Source organism: Antedon mediterranea, chromosome 2 (assembly GCF_964355755.1).
Source record: "Antedon mediterranea chromosome 2, ecAntMedi1.1, whole genome shotgun sequence".
In the NCBI taxonomy this organism is placed as follows: Eukaryota; Metazoa; Echinodermata; class Crinoidea; order Comatulida; family Antedonidae; genus Antedon; species Antedon mediterranea.
The window spans coordinates 7,367,075-7,390,564 of NC_092671.1; the positions used below are offsets into that span (position 1 = coordinate 7,367,075).

Consider the following 23,490-nt stretch of genomic DNA (forward strand, 5'->3'; position numbering starts at 1 on the left):
TAAAAATTATTTTTTATGGCAACTTACGAAGGCAATTGGGGAAACCGTAAAAACCTTCAGCACATTGGTCGCAAGCTCTCCCGGCAAAGTCTCTACGGCAACGACACTCACCGGTGCCTTCATCGCAAACCATATCAAGTCGACCGTACACATTGCACTCGCAAACTACAGAAAGAAATACAATAACTTGTATTTAATATTCTAGTAATAATGTATTATGTATTCTTGCTACCCGAAAGCTCTGTAATTTCTTTCTGGCTGTTTAACTTTATCATTTTGATTTCGCTTTTTGCTTAGTTATTTGTAAATCCAACCACTGATTGTCATTTCTTCAGTAATTTGCCTTTTGATTTATGTTTTCATATTAAAATTAATTTGGTAAGAGCATGGTCAATTCTGGATTCATAATTACTTCTGCTGCTTAGTTTTTATTCCTAAAGAAGGAGATGTCTATACAAAGTTACAAATTGAATTTGAATATTACAAGATTTATAAGTTATGTTTCTGTATCAGGTATAAAAAAATTAAGCTAGTTTAGAAATATTATAAAAATTATATTCAATACTAGTATAAGAAAAAATTAGAAGCAATAAAATTGATTTCTTACGAATACAGGATGGAAACTTGTAGTAACCGAGAGAACACTTATCACACTGTAGGCCACGGAAGTTCTGTTTACACTGACACTGACCAGCCTGTGCTTGGCATTCAGCATTTACAGTCCCATTCACATTGCATCTGCATTCTTTACAAATATAAAACATTTATTAATTAATTTTTAATATAATGGAAATAAGGTTATCTACTTGTTAATCTGTATTTTTAAACATATGAAAAATACCTTTGCATTCTGGGTAGTCATAGTGACCTAGACTACATTCATTACACATTTCACCAGCGTATTGCGGTTTACATTCACATTTCCCTGTTAACGGGGCACAGCTACCAGTATACAAATACGACGCACAATTACAGCCTATTAAAAAAAACAAATTGATATAGAAAAGAACAAACATAATATAGTCAGCAGTATTTCATCTAAGTCAATAAATGGAATTCAATAGATAAGCAGGCTTTGTCTTGTTGTGCTACAAATTGCACTCCTCAACACATTCAGGGGTGCTGATGTAGATTGTTTGCTCTTCGTATCTTGGTGAGTAGAGGTTTACCAAAGGTAAGTGTGTTGTAAATGCCACACCACAAGGAACATTAGGAGTGTGTTAGGTGAGCGATCGCACTTCCACGCCTCAAAAGACAAGGCATAGATAAGAGATTTGTATGTTATATGTTTACTTACGTTGACAGATTGAGGAAGATGTAAGGTGGGTGTTGGAAGCTCTAAAGTAACCAGGTTTACACTCATTGCAATTGACACCTGTCGTGTTATCCTATAGTTAAAAAACACAACATACTAATATATTCAGAATTAAACAAAAATAACTTATCACAAGAGAAAACAGTGTTTTCAACTAGTTCAAAAAATCAAATTGTTATCTGTAACATTTCATAACTAAATCTGAACAAATGAGATCTGAGCCAATTGCATATAACAGTGTGGATAGCAGAGTTCTGAATGCCCTTTCTGCCACCTATGAATCAACCAAAGTGTAGACGAGGCTTACAACAAAATACTTCAATAAAACAACAGCCAAACCTGACAATCGATGCAAACACCTCCTCCGGAGTAGTTGCCGTAGATATCTAGTGATTCTCGCCGATGGTCAACATCTTCATCATAGTAACAGCTAGTAGCATGACCAAAGCAATTACAGGCTATACAAGTTTATAATAATTATTACATAATTATACGGTAAAGTAAATATCATGGATATCAGGATAGTGAGAGTAGTAGATAGTGAAATAAAACACTAAAGCTCTGTCTACACTATCAAATTTTATGTGACAAAAATATGTGATGTGCCCATATATGGACATCATGATGTTATATCACAACCATATTTGGGCATATCACTACCATATTTGGGCACATCACACTTTGTCAAACTATTTTGATAGTGTAGACAGAGCTTTATAGTTTAAGCATGTAATCATTTTATGATACTGTAGACAAATAAAAATGCCAATTATTTAGTTTAAAACCTCTTTCTTACGTTCGCATTCATTTGCAGTTTGCAATGTGGCAGGTAACCATTTCTTTTGAACAAATCCTGGACAACATTCCTGGCACTCAGGACCACATGTATTATGGGAGCATGTACACATAATTCGACCTGGTTGACCCGGTACTGGTGTATCACAACGATCCGCATGACCGTTACACAAACAACGTCCTCCAATTGAGATGTCTTTGATACTGTAGTAATAACGTCTGGTGACAGTCGGGTCTTGTTGCTGTTTGGCCATTAAGTGTCCTAATAGTGTCTTGGTCTGCAACAACCTCAGACGAACGTTAGTGGCTCTTGTAAAACCTTTGAGGGCATCTGATGCGTAGAAGTCATTCGCACCTGGTCGACCATTTATCAATGAAACGACAATCTGAAAATAAAATGTTTTCAAAAATAATAAAAATAAATTCTTTCATTCTACAATCTTTTTGCAACCAGTGGTCTAACAGAGAGGCATATTATTATGTTTGTCAATATAATGGCTTATGCCTACTGAGTGTAAAGCTTCCATGATTTTCTTGTGTTGGTCAAGAACACTAAAATAACAAATGATGTACTCAATTTATAGACAGGAACAAATATGCTTTAAAAAAAACAAAAATATCCTGCTATGAACCATGGAATCAAACTATAAATGGGACACTTTCCAGTGATACTAGCAAAGGACAATGTTTTAACTATGTCAACACATCCAGGAGACACACTAAAGAGGACAAGGTGTCCCTATTCTACTGTAGTTATTAAAAATGGTCTTACCTCACCATCTTCTAAAGGAACAATTTCTGAGTAAGCAGTTGTGCAAATGACTTGATCATCAGCGGTTAGTTGTACAGTGGAATTCATGCCAAATGATTGTACACAATCACTCTCTGAATCTGCAAAGTACTGCCATGGTTCATATGTGTTGCCAAAGTCGCTGGACTTTTCTAAGATCCACACGCCAGGTCTTGGAGAGTTTGCAAACTTCACAATGACATATGCTACATGATAAGACTGTAAAATAAAAGGTTTTACATTTATCAACTTGATATAGAATATGTATTTACAACAGACTGATGTATTCCAGTCTTAACATGTTTTATAAATGTTTTCTTTGCCTAATTTAATTATTTGGCCTACATGATTACAATTTTGGAAAATATCAATCTAATCTATTTGCAGCATACTTGGGCAGAGAGGCCTGATTCTATGCTACCCAGGTGATCTGAAATCATAGGTTCAACTCTCACAACTTGAAATTTTTTTGCCAAGTTTTATCAACTTTTTTTGCCATTACCTTTGCCTTTACTATAGATGTTATCAGATTTTCTATATTAAAAAAAAATTGTTTACTTGACAAAAACTGTAATTTAAATACAAAAAATAGTTAAATTGACTTAACTTGACTGTGTTTTGGTTGAATTTAACCGTTTATTTTGTCTTTATATAAGTAAAAACATTATTTAAAAATGTGTTTTTTCTACGGAAGTGATTAACTTGATTGAAACTACGAAATGGCCTATTTTTTCTATTAATCTTAATTTGTCATGTTTTTGGGAACAATAGATCTTTTACACTTTCATTCACTGCATGCAACTCAAATAGTAAATTTTCTTTTGGATGATCCAAAGTCGAATAACATTCGTAAACTTACGTTTTTTACTCTAGCTTTCGCTGGTCAACGACGCAGCTTAATCATGAGTGAGTCTCTGTGACTTGGACTTGTTACTATTAGATCTCGTATATGGTATAGCGCCATCTATAGAATTTTATTCGACTTTGGATCATCCAAAACTATTTAATATACTATACAGTGATCCAGATGAACCTTTTTACTAACACTGCAACTCACTTCACTAAATGTTCCTTTATACATTTGTATAGCCATATTCAACTTTATATTCCTTTCAGAAGTTTATTTGCACAGGTTTAGAGTTCACTTAGGCTGTTATTTACATAAAGTTTGTTTGTTCAATAGTTTTGGAATGGGAGTCAATATTGTATATAAAATGAAGTTGAGGTCATCTCTATACAGTCAGTCACTCATAAGTTAAACATCTCTTGACTGGGGCAGATGCTAACGTTTGCTTGAGGGAAGACTTACTAAGTTAATCATCTCTTGACTGGGGCAGATGCTAACGTTTGCTTGAGGGAAGACTTACTAAGTTAAACATCTCTTGACTGGGGCAGATGCTAACTTTTGCTTGAGGGAAGACTTACCAAATTGCTACAATGTGTAAATTAGAATAGAGACAATATTATTTATAGGGTAGCCTATATACGATGTCTTGTAACTAAGACACTGGAGTATACAGATTATATGTAAGGTTAAATTCATGCTCAATGCTAATGGGGGTCTCGTCCTGAACCCAAACTTAAAGCATTTTGGGATCACTGAATGTGTCTCTCATACATAGACCATTTCAATTCCTACTACACTTGTTCTTGTGTTTAGTACAACCCATTTTTTTTTCAACATCAGGTATGATTTAAGTGTTAAGTAGGTATAATTAGTGATGTAGACACGAGAAATAAAGTGGTTCGCACAAAAGGGGAACAATCTCTGTTCAAGCCACAGTGAAATAGTGGTCAGGTCAGTGAAACTTTACCTGTACTGGTGGCTATGGCTCTAAATACTGTTTTTTATTTAAATTCTCAGTGATTTTTTTTTGTAAAGCACTATTTAATTGTGGGCCAATTGTAACTACAAGAAAACCGTATGACAAACTCTGTACATAGAAAAGAAAAGAGAAATAAATGTTCTGAAATGAAATTTTAGAAATGTTTCCAATTTAGAGTTTAACAGTTTGAACAAATTGTACCATGTACCATATACTAGACAATATATTGAAATACAACTCTTTCATAATGCATGGAAGCTAATCTAGCAGAAAGAAACATAAATAAATCAACGATTAACAATTTAGATAAACTGTATTGTTAATAATATTACTTCAGTACTAGCCTTATATGCCTACGGTATCATACTTTAATGATTTTCTGAAAAATATGTAACATGGAAAAGGAAAATACAGAAACAGAAAAACTTTTGTATGCTACAGTTTAGTATTCATGTTTGAAGAAAATATGCGACTATTATAGTAAGCTCTGTCAAACTGTGACAAACAAGTAAGCTCTGTCAAACTGTGACAAACAAATGTGATGTGCTGTGCCCATATATGGACATGATGATGTCATATCACTAAAATATTTAAGCATATCACTACCATATTTGGGAATTTGTCAAACTAATTTGATAGTGTAGACAGAGCTTTAAGAATAGCAATAAAATAAAACTGAAAGTGTGAGACAGTAAAAAAAACATTGACCCTGGAGAGGAAAAGATTTGAACAGAAGTTAAGTAGACTAACTAACCTACTGATTCTTTAAAAAAAGCAGACACTTTTTTGTATTCGTTTTTTTCCCTACCATTTGATATGCATAGCAATACGTTATTGTGTAGCATTGGTGAAAATGTTCCTTGTATTTTGACCATAAATGAGCATGTTACCTAATAGTATAACCTCTATAACCACAATTGACAAAACAGTCCAACAGGCGCAACCATTAATCAACATAGTTACATCCTAAAAAGCCCATAAAATGTCCATATAGGCTTGTTGAGAGTTTGTAACTGATATGGCCCAATGCAAGATTGAGTGTCCAATTAATAGCCCTTTGATCTGTATACCATGGGTTAAGTGGCAAGGTTATGTGGCTAACAAACATGGCTAATAAATTATATACATTACTAAAATGCAGGCTATTTATATACTTTTTTATTAATAATATGATTTATAGAAAAGGAAGTTTCTAAGAAAATATTAAAAATCTGTAAATAAAGTTCATATGATTTGAAAAGTCTGTAACAATTTGCACCAGCTATTAACTAAAACGAAATTAAATCGATGTGCATACAGACAGTAGTTATTGCTGTAGAGGAAAAGACAAATTTTTATAAAGGTGATGCAATTATTATGTTTTGTCAACAGACAAACGCAGTTCAATGTTTATGTGTTCAGAAACAATAACCAACATTATTTTTGTATTATTTATTTTCAGAGCCAAGACCTTAGTAAGCAATGTCTATGCTATGCCTCCTCTAATGCGTGGGACAAACAATTTATCTTTGCCGACAATTGTAATAAAAAGAATTTCTTTCAACTTAACCGAAAGTTAACTTTTACTTTACGGTCCATGTCTACCACCAAGACCCACATTGGAAATAAAATCAATACTCTTGCTGCCTTGTTGCTATAGCTACTGATGCTACAAAGTCAAAAGTCATTGCATCCTGATCTTTTGGTATAATTCACTGCTTTTTGTCAGGTTACAGTTTTTAACTGCTATTCCATATATTGGATTTACAACATATTCGGCAATACCATTACATGAATCATTCTAAACAATATTTAATAATATGCATCCGAGGCCTATTATTAATCTTTTTCCTATAAGTTATTGCAACTCTACTTTTTGGCCATATATACCAATCACACTTAAGTGAGATATTTCACTTAACTCAATAAATATGTAAGTTATTCACTTAGATACGATATTTATTATAATTTTAAGGGTATTTCCCTTAGTCTAAGTGTGATAGGTAAATACGGCCAAAAGTTACCAAAAAATTTTGTTCTATAGGCATTCACACAGTCAAAAACAAAAAGACCACAAAAAAAGTCTGTGAAATAATATACAAGTTATGTTGATGATGCAAAATGATCCAAAACAACTATGGAACTCACAGGCCAGCTTCATTAGCAGATAGGTGTTACTACAATACAAAAGCAATTAAGCAAGTGCTAACAAATGTGATATGATACAATCATGAACGCAACACCTGGTATGGAAATATATAATGTAAAGACCTTCTATTAAGAAGATGAATCTGTCCACGAGTTTTGTATGGCCTTACACCTCTGTAAATTGAATGATCCTTTATGGATATGAATGAAAGAAAGATGTAGACACGGAATTATAGTAGATTTAATCATCCATGGGTTCTGCTGTATATCCTCAATATGTACATAATATGTTTGATTTTGGTTGAAAAAAATGTTGAATTGAATACAGTTAATAAAATACCAATTATTATACAGTGCATCATTTCTGCCAAACTTTCTGCTAAGAGTGGCCATAATAAAATGCCTTCTAGATTACCAAATGTTAATAGGGTGCACTTTGAAAACACATCCACATCATACAGCTTTAAAAAATAACTTCATCCCATTAATTAGGGTTTTTAATTAGAAGTTGATGAAATAAATTTCATTTTCATACTCATACTATCAGCAACAGTCTTGGAACAATTTAGTATGTGAATTTATGAGATTTAGGTACAGAAGAAAATGCGCTATATTTTCAGGTTGGCAAAAACATTGACCTACAAAATATGGTATCTATTGCCAAATATCATATTAAATCCACAAATAATTTAGATTGAAATACCATATTTAAAAATATATTCAATTCAATGGATTATTTGAATTTGATTAAAACAATCTTATCCTTTAGTTTTGTATCATGTATTAACTATTATGAAGATGTCAACTTGAAATCTGATGTTATAAGTTTTTGAGAATTCTTGATTATATCTTATAATCAATATTATGAAAACTAAAATAGATGACACTATAATCCAACCATCATCAAACTCTAATCACTATCTGATCTAAAAATCAAATATTAATATTAAGGTTTAAAGGTCACTATCCCAGAACACATTCCCACTATATCTTTCAAGTAACCTATAAACAAAACGGTGAGGATAAGGAAATTCAATGAATAACCTGGATGTGAAATATACATAAAAACAATCAGATGAAACACAAGATGAGTAGGTTGTAGTTAATGGATGAGCAAGGTACTTCCTTGTGAGTTTATTTATCTTGCTATTTCTCATGCCAGCTTTCTTTCATCAAGATCCAATGGAAAACCATGATTATGTACAATAAATCTAAGATGGAATAGTGTAATATGGTAAACCAACAAAGGGATAGGAAAAACAGCTAATCATACAAAATATCAATAAAAATACACATACAAAACTATTGAAATTTCCTATTTCCTATCTAAGTTTTTTTTTTATTTTTAACTTAACTTTTTGATGTTAGTTGTATATTATATTATATTTTTAATGTTGTTAATTTATTGTAATGTAGCAATTCAGATACTATACTATACTATAAATACAGTATTTACTATACAAATTTGTTAAGATCACAGACATTTATTATAACAGCTCACTGTACACCAACAACTTATCAACATACATTATAATGTAATCTATGTATATATAATTATAATAAAAGTCGGAAAACCCACAAGACAAACAAAATTATGTAACAAATTGTTTCTTTTCAGAAAAACAATTTTCAAGATTAAACTTTGGTAACCATAGCTTAACGCATGTACAGTACCACTGTTAAGAGCTATTGGTAAATTCTATACCAGGTATACCGTATCTATAAACCTCTTGATCCATTTAACCAAGGTTCATTAACATAAGCTAGGGATTTGAACATGGTGGAAAAGAGGCAACGTTAGGTAACCTTTGATAACAAAGTGCTGGCTTATTTTAGGAAATCGTTTAGGGATCAATGCATACTTTACTAAACTGGAAGGTTTAAAATGACGTTATATTACATGCCTGACTTCTCAAGGAATGTATCAACCCAACAAGGACCATATTATAGAATAAAATTATAAAATTTTTCATTGACCATGATATTAGTAATAGTAGGCCTAAGGTAAAGTAAAAACATGAATGCAATTCGGTATGTTCAATTTCATCCAATACCAAATTTAAACATTTGATGTACAATTTATTGGTTTTACCTTTATCATAGATATTTAGTAATTGTCGGCGCAACGGTAAAATAAAACAACTACTAAATGTATAAAGTAAGTATGCCATTTATTCCAAGTGAATCAAGTGAGGATTCTCAATAAACATATAAAATATACAATATACAATGTTTGATAAGACAGAGCAATAAAACGGTGTAGCTACATGACTAGTTGAGAAAAGAGTGTGTTAATAATGTGGTCAGTACATGGTAGGTCTGCTACAGATATATCTTGTGTTTATTTTGTACGTTTTATCAAACGTTCAGTTTGTATACAAAAATTGGATAGGCCACCCTCAATAAATAGAAATTCAAATCATATTTAATACACAGCGTTTTATTTAACTTTAGAATTTATTATCTATAGTTTTAATTTTGTTTTATTTTTTTACAGCATATATACTGCAACTTCAATGAAAACACTTTAATGCCATAGTTGAAGAATTGAAAGTTATTACAAACTTACTAAACAATTGGATTAAAATTAATAAAATATTTTACTACGGCATTGTACCATTGATTAGAAAGTTACTATATTCTTCTACTTCTACATATAAATCAAAAAACTCATGAAGAACTTAGGCCAGTTGCAAAACAGCATATTTCTCATTTCCGCAATACCAGGCACTCAATCATCATAAAAAGTCAAAAAATTCTTTATAGTCCTGTTGATGGTAAAATAACTGATATTTATCTAAGCTACTTGGGTAAGAACAACAAAGTTACAATAAAACTTGTATCATATGACCGCCCACTTTATGTCAAAAAACAGTTGAGCATTCAAGTATTATTTTAAAGTTATTGATGGAAATAAATATACTTTTCATAATAAGGGCTATTGTATCAATGAAACATATCTATTTCAGCCAGAACTAAAAACATTTGATCCTGTAAATATATATAAAGTAGTAACTTCTAGAAGTTTATCATTTTATACAACTTGGAATGTTAAACATTGTAAGATATATGTCATATTTATAGTAATCGGATTGGAACAAAAAACTGTGTAAAACAGTTGAACTGTGGATATTTATTAACCACTTGATATAAATTATGTGATTCTTTATTCTGTTTCTAATCTATGCTGTTAGTGTTACAATAGTGGCAGGGAACAACCTGGCTAAATCATTAGCAGACAAATAGTTTCTGGCTAATTATTAATAATAACATTTTTTTATAGAATAATCTGTGAGAAATTTACAGTTTCTCAAGAAAATTAGATCCACACGGTTTGGGAGGTCTGTCTTTTGAAGTATACAGGACAATGTAATACCTGTACCTCTGTAATTCACCTTATAAACTAATGTGGGTGGATGCATGTCTGTTTGCTGTTTTAAATTTAACAATGTTTGTGAAAACAAACAATGTATACCTACTACCAAGTAATCTGATAAACCAAGTATTCAAATATAGATTTTAGAGATATTATTTTTGTTTTGTGATGGTTATAAACGCTTTCCTTGAGTTTAAAAAACAAATGTTAATTAAGAATACTTTATAGAAGTAGTTAATAACTTTGGAGAAGAAGAACTGAATTGATTCCTAAACTAAAGTTGTTTTTTTTATACAATTATTATGCATATATTTAGTAGAATTGGATGCCAATGACATAATAAATTCAATTTAGGGTTAATGGCAATAACCTCGGTTAAAAATGCTGGCTTTAATTTGTTAATGGGAGTAAATTAGAAAAGACCTGTATTCTCACCTGTCCAAGGTCGATGGTGACATTGACGGCATTATAGGTTGATCCTCTGGACAAAGGAGGGCTTTGCCACCATCTTTCAGTACCATCTATTGCGTATTCAACTGGATGTCTTGATAGAAGATCGGTCATTTCGCAAGAATCACAATACTGTCCATTGACAATGATATCTTTTTCACTCGGACGAAAGCCGTCGCCAGTGTTGCCGGTAATTTTACAGTACAGCTCATCGCCTTGGTCCCCACACGTTGAAGTTGCCGAGATCTTCTTACCCTGGGCGATGTTGAATGAGGGTGGACTGAGGGCTTGGTTTTGGCATTGGATCATCCCAACGCCTAAAAAGCACACACATATGGCAAATGTAATTTTAGAAGACATTATCGCAATATATTTACCTATTACGAAAAAAGGTTTAGGCACACAGTGCAGCACATTTAACCCAACCACTTTCTTCGGTCGCTCTCAATCAGTGATTAGATTTGTTTACTAAGCACGATGACGATTAGGTGATAGTGGAGGGCTTTGCATGATTTCAACCAATCAGAACGCTCGAGGTAAACTTATTACAGCATGGGCCTATAAACACACACCAGGGAATTTTAATAGCAAATAGTTTGCGTGTGGCTGAATAAATCAATGAATAAATCACAAGAAAATCGGCACCTTGTCGGAACATAATACCTTGGAATTGTTTTAAATGTTTTGCTTTTCTTTAATCTTGATGTGTGTGTGAATTAACAACCAAAGATAAAGACAACACACTTAACATTTTCAGTACTTTATTCACAAATTCCTACAAGACACTATTAAAGTTACAAAGAATACGAAAAGCACACAACACTATTCAAGATGATAACCTCTTGAATTCTAATCGTTTTTAATAATTTAATTCTTAATTTAATCAAATAGAAGCACACTGATAAGTACTAAATCTGACGAATATCTGCCTCAGTCATGTGACATCACATGACACCGAAAGCAGCCTATATAAAACACTATAAATGAACCATCCATAATATATGGATGTGACTATTATAAAGGATAATCAACAATTCGGATATCACTGTTACAGGACAATCCAGAATACAGGGATGTCATTATTAAGGGACAATCCAAAATACAGGGATGTCACTATGATGGGACAATCTGCAATTATAAGAATGTCACTCTATTATGAAGGAACAATCCAATATACATGGATGTCACTCTATGAAAGGACAATCCACTATACATGGATGTCACTCTATTATGAAGGAACAATCCACTATACATGGATGTCACTCTATGAAAGGACAATCCACTATACATGGATGTCACTCTATGAAGGGACAATCCACTATACATGGATGTCACTCTATGAAGGGACAATCCACTATACATGGATGTCACTCTATGAAGGGACAATCCACTATACATGGATGTCACTCTATGAAGGGACAATCCAAAATACAAGGATGTCACTATGATGGACAATCCACAATATAGGTATGTCGTTATGATGGGACAATCCACAATATACAGCCTATGAAAGGACAATCCACAATTCATGGATGTCTACTAAAAAGGACGATCCACCATACAGAGATCAGGATAACTACAAAGGTAAAAAGACAAATTAAACACTTAACAGCTTTTTAAAGTCGTAAGGATAGTAACGTAACCAAAGACAACAGAATTCATAGTAATTCTGCATTACGTAACATACTAAAAATTGTTTGGAGATATACAACATTGGATACATCAGACAGAAAAACAAAATCTAAGTTCTTTATCCTACAAATTTACACAAATTTCTCGCACACAATAAACAGTGTTCATAAATAGCATAGCATTTGTTTATATCGTGTATGGTAAAGCTATTTTTTGTTATCGTAAAAAAATGTAATGTAGCCTATACAAAGCTTATCGAAAACAGCTCCTTTGTACATAATCTGCTATAATTACAAGTTCATTCAACAAATTGAGATCTACAAATTAACATTGTTTTTGTTAATTTAAATTAGTATTTAGACAGACTTATTGGTTCATTGATTACATTAATTCGGGAATGATCCGTGATATAATACTACAGAATGAATTAATACACTATTTATTTGAATACTGTACATAACAATATACGATGTAACAAACAAAAAAATGTATTCTTAAATATCCTAAAAACACTATTCACATTTGTCAAAGCATTTTTTTAACTCAAAAAGAAACTACTACGGTAATATCTTAGTAATAAATACAATAACACAAATACATTATCACCATGGTAACTGTTTGTATATAGTATCCATAGCTACTGTAAACGAATAGTATCTATGGTTACTGGACACTGTAAATAGGTTAAATAAACATATAACATATAATAACAAACAGTACTAATTACACCAGGGATAATAGTAGTTATCTTTATTATAGGCCTACGATAATCAACTAATACTAATTTAACCGGATTTTCTTTAAATTAAATATTTTAATTATTTAAATTTTAGAGAAATATTAATATTTTGCAAGTAATTTTTTAAATAGATATTGCAGCATTTAATGATGACTGTCATACATTTTTTTTTTTAATATAAAGAAATTTAAAAAGTATTAAATCTGAGTTTACCCTAGGAATAATTAATAATATTATTGATACTGGATTCAAAACAACTTTGAAACAAACTTGAAAATAAATATTTACCTAGGACAAGAGAATACATAAAAGCATTATGTTCTTATAGACGTTAAAACACCAATGAAACAGCTTGACAAAATTGGACAGTCTTCATATAAATATTTTTCTTAGAAAAAATACACTTAGAAATGTTCATTCATTTTTGTCTAAATAATATGATTACCATTTCAATATCAACTAGATTTTAACTATAATAGTTACAATTACAAATTTCATTAAGACTTTATCGTTTATTTTGGTTTTTGCTTCGTCACTATGCTACCTTTCCATTGGTCATTATGGCAAAATTTTTACATATTTTATCAACAAAACATAAATGATCAAATTTATACTAACATCATATCCATTTTAAAAACAAATATGGAACTTTAACAAAACAAAAATCTAAACAATAAGGAAAAATGCTACATAATATGCAATAAATTTAGGCATAGTTGGCCTTCCATAAACAATGCCTCCCATACCTTCTAGGAACCGCTCTATCTATATCTAACATTCTTTTCCTTAAACTTGCAATCTAAAACTATAACATGCACATATTCTAGTTCTCTTCATGTTCTTATCTACATCCTTTACAATTAGCATCTTAAAACTCGTTTCATCAAAACTAAATGATAATTTGACCTTCAAAAATGATGTGAGCATATCTTTCAATTAAAATACCCTCTACCTCTTAGACATTTCTTCAATACACTCACTCTAATCATATTTCATTACTTATTCAAGGTAATATAAACAATATACAGATAGTTTAAAATATTCAACTAAGAATGGAGTCAAAGATGAATGGTTATATGGATTGTACAACTAGATATGTTATTACAATGATGATAATGACCCAATGATAAATCAGTCCAACATTATGATAATAATAATGATGACAATAAGGAAGGTACTGCAGATGATATTTATAAATAATGGCGATGATAACAGTGAATGAAACTCAAAATGGATGGGTTTCTAAAAGGCAAAGTTGTTAAAAGGTGATTGAGACATAATAAATCGCAATGTTAAAACGCAAAATGCAAAAGCCCGCATATTCAGAATTTATCATTCAGTAATAACACAAAAATGTGTTTCAATAGAAGACTCTAAAATAACCATAACACATGTGCAACTGTGTTCACAATATAACATGACTGGAATATACATTTCCTATTCGCTGACCATATATGGTCTGTACACTACAATCTGTTTTAGCTATTAAGAAAATAAAATAAAGATTATAACAGGAAGAGAATCATTAAACAATGTTTAAACAAATTTGGTTTTATGATTTGACCGTTCAGTCATTTTTGGAAAGATTTCACATGGAGAGTTTAGTGACCCTTTTTACTATAAATCTCTTTCGATATCTGACCACCGTTCCTCAAAGTACGATCTCAATTGGTGTCCAGCGAAGCCAACATCGGAGTCATCCTCATTAAATGTTTCACAATTATCAAAGATTGTTCGGACATCTATGGCAAAATCTTCTGGACATGAGTACCTGAAAATCAGAAAAACAAACACAAATATTTTAATCGTCGTACAAATAATGAAAATGGTCACAGACTTATGTTATAGTGACTTGATTGGCTTTATTGTTCCTGCCTATTGTCTCAGTCTTATGTAGATTTGGCAATAAAAGAATAAGAATAACCTCAAACAAATTTAAATATTCATTTATAATTAGTTTATAATAAAAAAAAAATCATTTACTCACTGATTATCCTTAAGTTTGCTGCGAATCGTGTGTAAATCCATTGGTGTTTTTATAACCTTTTTGTATATTGGGAATCTCTTTAAGTCTACTGGATACAGGAATGGTTCGGCCTTTTCATGCTTCTCTAACTCTGTTAATAATTGTCTATAGGAAGTAAAAAAAAAACATTTAAAAATTGTAATTAAAATAAGCCCCTACACACCTCTTTCACAGTCACTTTGTTAAGCCCGTTGTCCACTAGGCAAATTTATTTGCGCAAATCAAACACGCATGCTTATTCATGTTTAATCTTCCTTCTCTGCGATGTTCAAGAAAATGAGTTCATGAGCATGCTAATTTAAAAGCAGACACGCGATCATGGAAATGAAATTTGCAGCTGTTTTCTCTTATAGTGGAAAGTGTAGCGCGATGTTCTCTATGCAAAATGTTGGATTGGCTAAAAAAAATCCCCTTGTAGAAAGCAGGCTTCTCAAAACTCTTTCTGTTGATATTTGTATAGTGATGGTTGATGATAGAAAGAAGATGAAAGAAAGTCTATTCCAACTAACCAAACAAGACTTACTTGCATGGCGCCATGGCAGGGTTCAGCTTCTTACTGCTCTTCCGCCTGTCAGACTTATCTTCAGACTTTGGTTTGGAATCAGCTTTTGTTTTTTCAGGAGTGTCAGGTGTGGGAGTGCTACACCCATCTTCTTTTTTGCCTTTGTTTTTCTTCTTTTGGCTCTTAGCTTTGTCTTTGGCTTTAATACATGGAGGACATAACCATTTGCCTCTTGGAAATCTGCCAATCATAAATATGGTACTATTTAAACTTTTGAATTATTTATATTTTTAGCTGAAATACAATTCAGTGATCCATCCAGCAATTGCTGACCATTAGGGACCTTCAGCAGTTCACAAGACAAACATATACACAAGGTGTTCTACATAAACAAAGTCTTATTACAAGTCTTTGGGAGTGGAGTTGTAATTTTGTCCTTAGAAAAAATCCTGACATGTGACGGGAATTGAACAAATTATTGTAAGTCTTGTCTTATAGAATTTCAGGGTGACAAAAATGTTTCCTCTTTTAATCAAAAACTAATATAATTACACTCCAAACAACACAAAAGAATAGTTTGTAATTAAATTGGTTCTCAAAAAGAGTGTGATATGCTCCAATATGGTAGTGATATGCCCAAATATGATAGTGATATGACATCATCATGTCCATATATGGGCAAATTACATTTTTTTTTTCACATAAAGTTTGATAGTGTAGACAGAGCTTTTAATAGACAATCCATGGGAAACTGGTCTCTCATTTACTTACTTGCTGAGAGGTGGGTCAAGGCAGTCAATGTGGTATGAACGTGGGCATTTATCGCACTTCACTAACTTGCCTGTCTTCTCGCATTCATTGCAAATACCTGGTTTACCAGTAGCCTGAAAACAATATTATGAATATGGATATTAATACAATGCTTTAAAAAATACGATGAAATAACTTGCAATATATTCTCATTATACTTAGTATAAAATGAAATATATGTCAGATTAGGAAGAATGACAAATTAGAAGCAATAAAATTCCTGAATGTAATACTCAAAATGTTTTCTGAACTGGATTTCATGAAATCAGACTTCATGAGATACAAAAAAAAAGGAAAAAAATTGCAAAGCCTAATAATGAGATGGGCGTTTTGGTCATGTGAAGTATCCTAGGATGACATATCTTAAGCTCCACCAAAATAGAAGCAGTGTACCTTGGAAACACACTCCATACAGAACCAGTTTCCTTCGGGAATACTCTCCATCTTTGGAACAACACAATAAGTGTGGAAGCCTTTGTCGCATCCATCGCAAATAAGTAGCAATGCCTCATTTTCGCCATCTCTACATAACTGACAAAACTAAACCAAAAGCAAAGCAAATAAACTTTATTAAATTAAAATTTGCAACTTTTTATAAAATAAATTTAATCAAAAGAAATAATTTTAGCAAAAAAATAATAATGTGCACTTACCATTGTATGATATATAAAAAATAAAATGCAAAATATTTACGATTTAGAAAAAATTTAAATTGATAGGAGTGGGCACGTTAACACTTCCATCTCGTAAACTTATTCCCTCTAAAAGGAAACTTACCACTTTCATTATAGACTTTTCCCAAGCAACACATTTTTCTAAGGTTCGGATACAGACATGGACTTGCGAGGCTGCTGTACATTTACCTACAGCTGTACGCCATTTTTGGAGGGCTGGACAAACGTCATCTTCATCGTCATATCTGAAGAAACAAAAGACAAGATGATAAACATACTCTTCTACAAACATCAATGTGAGTAGGTTTATGTGTAAATAAAGTTTCGAGGTCTGAAAACTGAAATTATTATTATATTAACTTCTATCAGGCAAAAAAATACATTTATGTAAGATGATTTATGACGGATGATTTTGTCATCAATTTCTTTTCTGTTAATTAAATATATAATAAAATAATTTTATTAAAGTGATATAAAGTGCAAATAATACTGAATAAGCAAGTATAAAATCCACCATAATTAATAAAATGTTTATATTTCAACAATAACAATGAATACGATGAAGCTGCCGATGAAATCAATGATGGTGACAAACAATAAACTATAATTGTAGTGAAGTTAGTGAGTTGTGCAACCAGTCATTAAGTGAGTTTGGAATCTCTAAATCTCTGTCTGCACTATGAAACTAGTTTGACAAAAAAAAGTGTGATGTGCTCAAATATGTTAGTGATATGACATTATCATGTCCATGTATGGGCACATCTCATCTGTTTTCAAAAAAGTTTGATAGTGTAGACAAGTCTTTAGAGAGAAAAAGACATCTTTGATGCATTTATAACTCCGATAATTTAATCAAATAAACACATAAAAGGTTTGCATGTAAAAGAAGAGAAAATCTTCAGGACTCATACTTCTGCTTAGGAATAAAGATTCAAAATACATTCTTTATTGAGAGATCACTTGCAATTATATAGGCTGTGATTTTGTACAGTAACATTTCGTTTCAGTCAACATATGTTACATAATATAATATGTACATTTCCTAGATATTTTTAGTACATGTTTTAGATATTTCAAACTCACCAACCAGGTACCAAAAATAAAAAATACTGCCACCAAACACACACACCAAATATATAACATATAATAATGTTTGGAAAACCTTACAACAATGGAATTATTATTATTATTAAAAGCAATATTATACCCGGGTAAAATTTTGTTCTGATATAAAATCTTCCAAAAACCTAATTATATGTCCAATAGGAGTGGGATTACACCTGCATAAGTATGGTAATGACTGTGCTACAAATATTTTAATTTAAAGCAAAAATTGAAGGGAAAAAAAGTATATACGTGAATGTTAGAAAAATGTATTATTAAAATCATTTTAACCTTTAATCATTCATAAAGCAAACTCACGTTCTTTGAGACGCAGACGTTTTCACACATAGCAGACTCACAGGATGACTGCAACCACAATATATTAGTTATTTGTATTAATTAATTAAATATACTTATTTACTTAAAATCTAAAAATCCTGGGATTGGCATCTAATCATCTGAGTCTCCTAGATGGTTAATGGATATGGATAATAGATTGAAAATAAGGGAATCATGCACCGAAATTGTAGGCACTGAAATTGTACGCACTGAAAACGAATGCACTGAAATCAAATTCACTGAAATCGAATGCACTGAAAGGATATGCACTGAAATCGAATGCACTGAAATCGAATGCACTGAAATCGAATGCACTGAAATCAAATGCACTGAAGTCGAATACACTGACAGGATATGCACTGAAATCGAATACACTGAAATCGAATGCACTGAAGTCGAATGCACTGACAGCATATGCACTAAAATTGACTACACTGAAATTAAATACACTGAAATCAAAAGGGCTGGGTGACTAACTACCTCAACTCATCAAAAATACACTGACCTAACAAACAAATATACTCACTTTCTACTGAGTGGAGGTTTAATATAACGTCTTTCGATTGATTTTTCAACATCTAACAGTCTTTGTGACGCTATCTCCATAAGGTTGGACCCGTTCTCATCTGCTTGTTCTAGGCTTGAAATGTGCTTTTTGTTAGAGATTTTCTCAGGCAGAGTCCAGCCCTAGAGAATAACAGAAATAAGTGTTAAGTATTTTTATTTGGCCTAAACTTATTGAGTACTAAAACTAAACAGTTTACAGTTAAAACATACTGAAATAACTTGATTTTTTATGTCATTAGGGAGGTTTTCGCAACCTTACGAATACGATAACGAAAACGGATACGTCACACATTTGTGAAACTTTTGAGCTGATCCCTATTTCATATTCGTAAAGCGTATTCGTGTTGACGAATATCACCAGTCATATTCGTAACTACAAAACGAGTATAGTTTTTGAGCTATTTTGCACATTTTGCATTTGAATCAGGAATGATTCATGATTATATAATAATCATACTTTTATTGAAAGTAATTTAATAAAGTAATTTACTAAAATGTCTGGTCAATTTTGATAAATAGCAGTTTTTAAAGTCCTCACTCGCTTTGATGTTACGCTAGGTCTAGGCAGCCAAGCACCAAGCAACACGTACCCGCGCTTCGCTCAAATTTACCGCAGTCATATTTTGGATGGGCCCTCAATATTTCGTTGCCATGCGAAACAGATTTTTACTGGCTTATGAAAAACGAATACGTGTGCGTGACGTATTTGTTTTCGTTATCGTATTCGTAAGATTGCGAAACCTCCCTAATAATTCTTTTTTAATTTAGGCTATTTAACATTGAAAGAAGCTCTGACAGAATTTTTCCAGAATGACAAATAAACTAGTTGTTTTAAGAGAAAGCTAAGTTAAATAATATCAGAACTATGAATGTAAATAAAATAAATTCTAACCTTAACCTGCATACTAGCGGAGTATATTTTTTCCTCCAGTGTCTCAATGGATTGTAGAAGACTACGTTTGACATTGAAAAGGATCTTCTTTGACCAGTTGTCCTTGGAATCATGGGCTGGTGCTCCACCCACCATTTCAACTGAATTGTCTTCTTTGTTTTGCAGACTCTCAACTAAAGTAGAAGTAACGTAGTAATTACATTTTTCATTCGCCACAAGTTAAAAAAAAGTATTGTTATATTATGTACGAATATTAAAAATGTATTTATGCAAATGCAGTTATTTTTTCTCTTTATAAAATAAAAAATAGTCAATTTACTATGTTTATCAGTTTTTGTGGTGGCTTTGTAGGCATATTCAGACATCTTTTGGAAGTTCTTCTGCATATTGCGTTCACGTATTCCACGCTGGTTGAGGTTTTTGATTACAGATTGGATCATTTCAGGTTCCGATATGTGGAACCAACCATTTCGCAGCTCTGAAAATAAAGAAAGAGAAGTTGTAACATACTTGTAACATATACAAGAGGAAAGGAATAGCTGTTTAATAAAATTAATTTATTGTTTTAATCAGATTGTTTTATTCTGTTAAACAATAGTATTAACAATCCATATGTATGTGTTTCAATCTTATACGACATATAGTTATCATTTACCTGTATTTTAAGGTCTAACAGGACAAGAAAAATTGTTTTTCTTCTGGTTTCGACCTTATTACTGTTTTATTTTCAAATAATTATTTTGAATTTATCTTGATCATATACATTTTAAAATAAATTGTGCTGTCGCACAAATTAATCATTAAACAAAACATAAATCAAAGAAATATAAAAACAAAAATGTATGATGCAACTACATACCATCTGGAACTTGAATTAATGGTGAATTTTCTCTCTCATCCAACAACTTCTGCATATTGGCAATAGCTATATCCTCAGAAGCAAAGTCATCACTAGCATTATCATCAAAAGGAGTAGACCTGTGACTAGATCCAGCGGCCATGGCTTGTGCATCCATAACAGTTGGTGACATGCCCTGTAGGCCCATAAACGGATGCATCTGCATAGGCGACAGCCCAGGAAATCCGTACGGATTTAGGAACGAGTTCATTGGCTGCATAGGCATGATGGGGAACGGAAGTTGATAAATACTGTAAGGGGGTAAATTAAACATCGGTAACGAGGAGTGTTTCAAGGTGTTTGAGGTAGACGAATCGGAAACATGCATGCTAGCAAGAGTTGCTTCATCGCATGGGATGCGTGGTAATATACTAAACCACGGACTAGTGGCACCATTTAACTTCGCATCTAGTCCAGTCGGAAACACTGGACTTCCTGATACTACGGGGTAAGGAAAAAGTAATGGGTTGTCCTGTTGGCTTAAATCGCCATACAATAAACTGCCATTCATTTCTGCATTGGCAGACTTGGTTGGTGTTTTTTTACCACTTTCTACAGATTTTTCCTTACTTTCTTTTGACTTAGTAGGTTCAATTGTTTTTCCATCTTTGTCTGTACTCTCAACATTTTCACACAATTCTTTCCGTAACGTATCCTCAATCATCTTTGGCACATTTATTATGTTTAGTTTTGATTGTTCGGCCGATTTTGGTAACAACTTGTCGGGTTCATCTACCAGTTTTGCTTCACAATTGTCCGCAAAACCATTCTGTACAATATTTGATTCTCCATTTGGTTTTAATTCCGATTCTTCCTCCATTTTTTCATCATTTGCTTCAATTTTGCTAACATCGTTTATATCACCATTTTCTAAATTCATTGTTTTATCGTCATCTTTTACATTTTTTGATTCGCTATGTACAGTTTCATCAATTATTTTATCTTTTATTTCTTCTTTCGATTCTTCCTTTATGTTTACTTTCATTTCAATATGGGTTTCCTCTTTCACTTCTCCATTTATTGATTTATGAGCTTCTTCTTCAATTCCTTCCATATTCACATCATCATTTCCTTCTTGCTTAATGTCTAATTTTTCTGGTTCATTTTTCACTTCAGTTTCTGGCAGCGCTTCAGGGAGTTCAGAACTTTCCATTCCTTCTACAAACACTCCCCCAGCATGTGGCAAGACAAAGTAACGACGTCTGTAGCGATCCTGGCCAAAACAAATGCCTCGTAAGGAATGTGACTTGTTAAATACTTTACATTTGAACTGTCCATGTTGCTAAGGAGAGAAAAAAAAAGTTTAGCCATACAAATTAAATAATATATATAATCTTCTTAAACATTTAAACATCTTAACAATTTGAGTAATAATCCATGCATATATTTCTTTCTTCATTACACACTGACTGATTATATCGGCTCCATGGTTCTGGTGGTAGAATAAGTCTTCTCGGATAAGGACTATAAACCGTAGGTCCAGTGTACACAAAATGCTCATGTGCACTTTAAAGACCCTAGTAAATCATTCAAAACGAGTAGGGGGTTACTCTGGTGTACTAGTTCACACAAAGCCACTGTCTTAAGTTCTAGTTCCGTAATAATCAATTTGTTGAACTTACGACAATGAAAACAAATTGAAAATATTATACTGTGAAAATGAATTTTAGCTCTACCTTTTCTAATCTATCAATCTTCTTCTGAAGTTCTTCAGATGTCATACCATCATCCTCCTCCTCCACAGTTGCCTCGTCAACCCCTTCTGGTGGTGCATCGTCATCTTCTTCATCCTTATCATCATCGTCCTCCTCATCCTCATCTCGCTTGGTCTTTGATGTGTCTAGCGAGTTATGTCCAGATTGATTTGCAAAGCTGTCCATAACTGCTTTAGCAGCCGACTTACTGTTCTTCTTGGCCTGTTGTGATCGTAATCTGTAAAAAACCAAACCATGTTTTCATGATGTTGCCGATATTAAGATTTATAAATTTATTATTTAGGCTCGACTGCTTTCAATTTTCTTCTATAGTTTGATGAATGTTTATAGTGCTCTCAATTGTTTATCTTTGCTTTCTTAAATTTAACCGATATTTTATTTCAGACTTCTGCAAATAATGACATATTTGCAGAATATTATATAATATAATATTATCATAACTTACTGGCGCAATTTTCCTTCGACTACCCATTTGTCCTTCCTCAGACTTGACATGTCATCTATACTTTCATCAATCTGTTGAACCACTAGCTTGCTGCACACGAGCTGGTTGACAAGGAAAGCCAAGATGGCGGCCTTCTGGCTAGCAACCAAGGCTTTAAATGGCAGAAAACTAAGTGCTTGTGACAACTGAAAATGGAAATAGTTTTTTAAAAATTTGTGCTGTAATTTCAAAATTATTCTCTGTGCTTTTACACAATTTCAGAGTAAGGCAAGCAAAACATTGTTGGGACACAATAAACAGAATAACAAATTTAACATCAATTATACATACCTCATTTTCTTGTCCATTGACGTTAATTAATAACAACCTCAGCATTTCTGACATTGTCTTTTTGTTGATATCAACTTTCAGTATATTTTCACCCCATGCTGTTTTAGGCTAAAGGTTGGAAATTAAAATCATTATAGT

The 23,490-nt window shown here is 32.3% G+C and overlaps 2 protein-coding genes across 12 annotated transcripts in view; both read right to left on the reverse strand.

Moving 5' to 3' along the window:
- The window catches only part of LOC140039236 (laminin-like protein epi-1), a 50,646-nt gene extending 39,536 nt beyond the window's left edge, over positions 1–11,110 (reverse strand). Inside the window, exons 1-8 of the mRNA XM_072084836.1 lie at positions 10,665–11,110; positions 2,883–3,119; positions 2,112–2,496; positions 1,655–1,773; positions 1,298–1,388; positions 842–976; positions 608–745; positions 28–165 (exon numbers count right to left, since the gene is read on the reverse strand). Coding sequence (XP_071940937.1) covers positions 28–165; positions 608–745; positions 842–976; positions 1,298–1,388; positions 1,655–1,773; positions 2,112–2,496; positions 2,883–3,119; positions 10,665–11,039 — 1,618 coding nt within the window. The 5' untranslated portion in view covers positions 11,040–11,110. The remainder of the gene's footprint in view (positions 1–27; positions 166–607; positions 746–841; positions 977–1,297; positions 1,389–1,654; positions 1,774–2,111; positions 2,497–2,882; positions 3,120–10,664) is intronic.
- A 313-nt stretch (positions 11,111–11,423) lies between these two features.
- LOC140040245 (bromodomain adjacent to zinc finger domain protein 2B-like) overlaps positions 11,424–23,490 on the reverse strand; it is a 65,693-nt gene continuing 53,626 nt past the window's right edge. For 9 of the 11 annotated variants that reach the window (XM_072086019.1, XM_072086021.1, XM_072086028.1 and 6 more), the window contains 14 exons: positions 23,353–23,460; positions 23,023–23,207; positions 22,539–22,794; positions 20,824–22,144; positions 20,284–20,442; positions 19,965–20,137; positions 19,032–19,192; positions 18,485–18,532; positions 17,166–17,307; positions 16,782–16,928; positions 16,350–16,462; positions 15,600–15,818; positions 15,038–15,181; positions 11,424–14,821 (listed from right to left, as the gene is read on the reverse strand). In XM_072086019.1, coding sequence (XP_071942120.1) covers positions 14,668–14,821; positions 15,038–15,181; positions 15,600–15,818; positions 16,350–16,462; positions 16,782–16,928; positions 17,166–17,307; positions 18,485–18,532; positions 19,032–19,192; positions 19,965–20,137; positions 20,284–20,442; positions 20,824–22,144; positions 22,539–22,794; positions 23,023–23,207; positions 23,353–23,460 — 3,330 coding nt within the window. In that variant the 3' untranslated portion in view covers positions 11,424–14,667. The remainder of the gene's footprint in view (positions 14,822–15,037; positions 15,182–15,599; positions 15,819–16,349; positions 16,463–16,781; positions 16,929–17,165; positions 17,308–18,484; positions 18,533–19,031; positions 19,193–19,964; positions 20,138–20,283; positions 20,443–20,823; positions 22,145–22,538; positions 22,795–23,022; positions 23,208–23,352; positions 23,461–23,490) is intronic. The other 2 variants (XM_072086022.1, XM_072086027.1) reach the window with 2 other exon arrangements.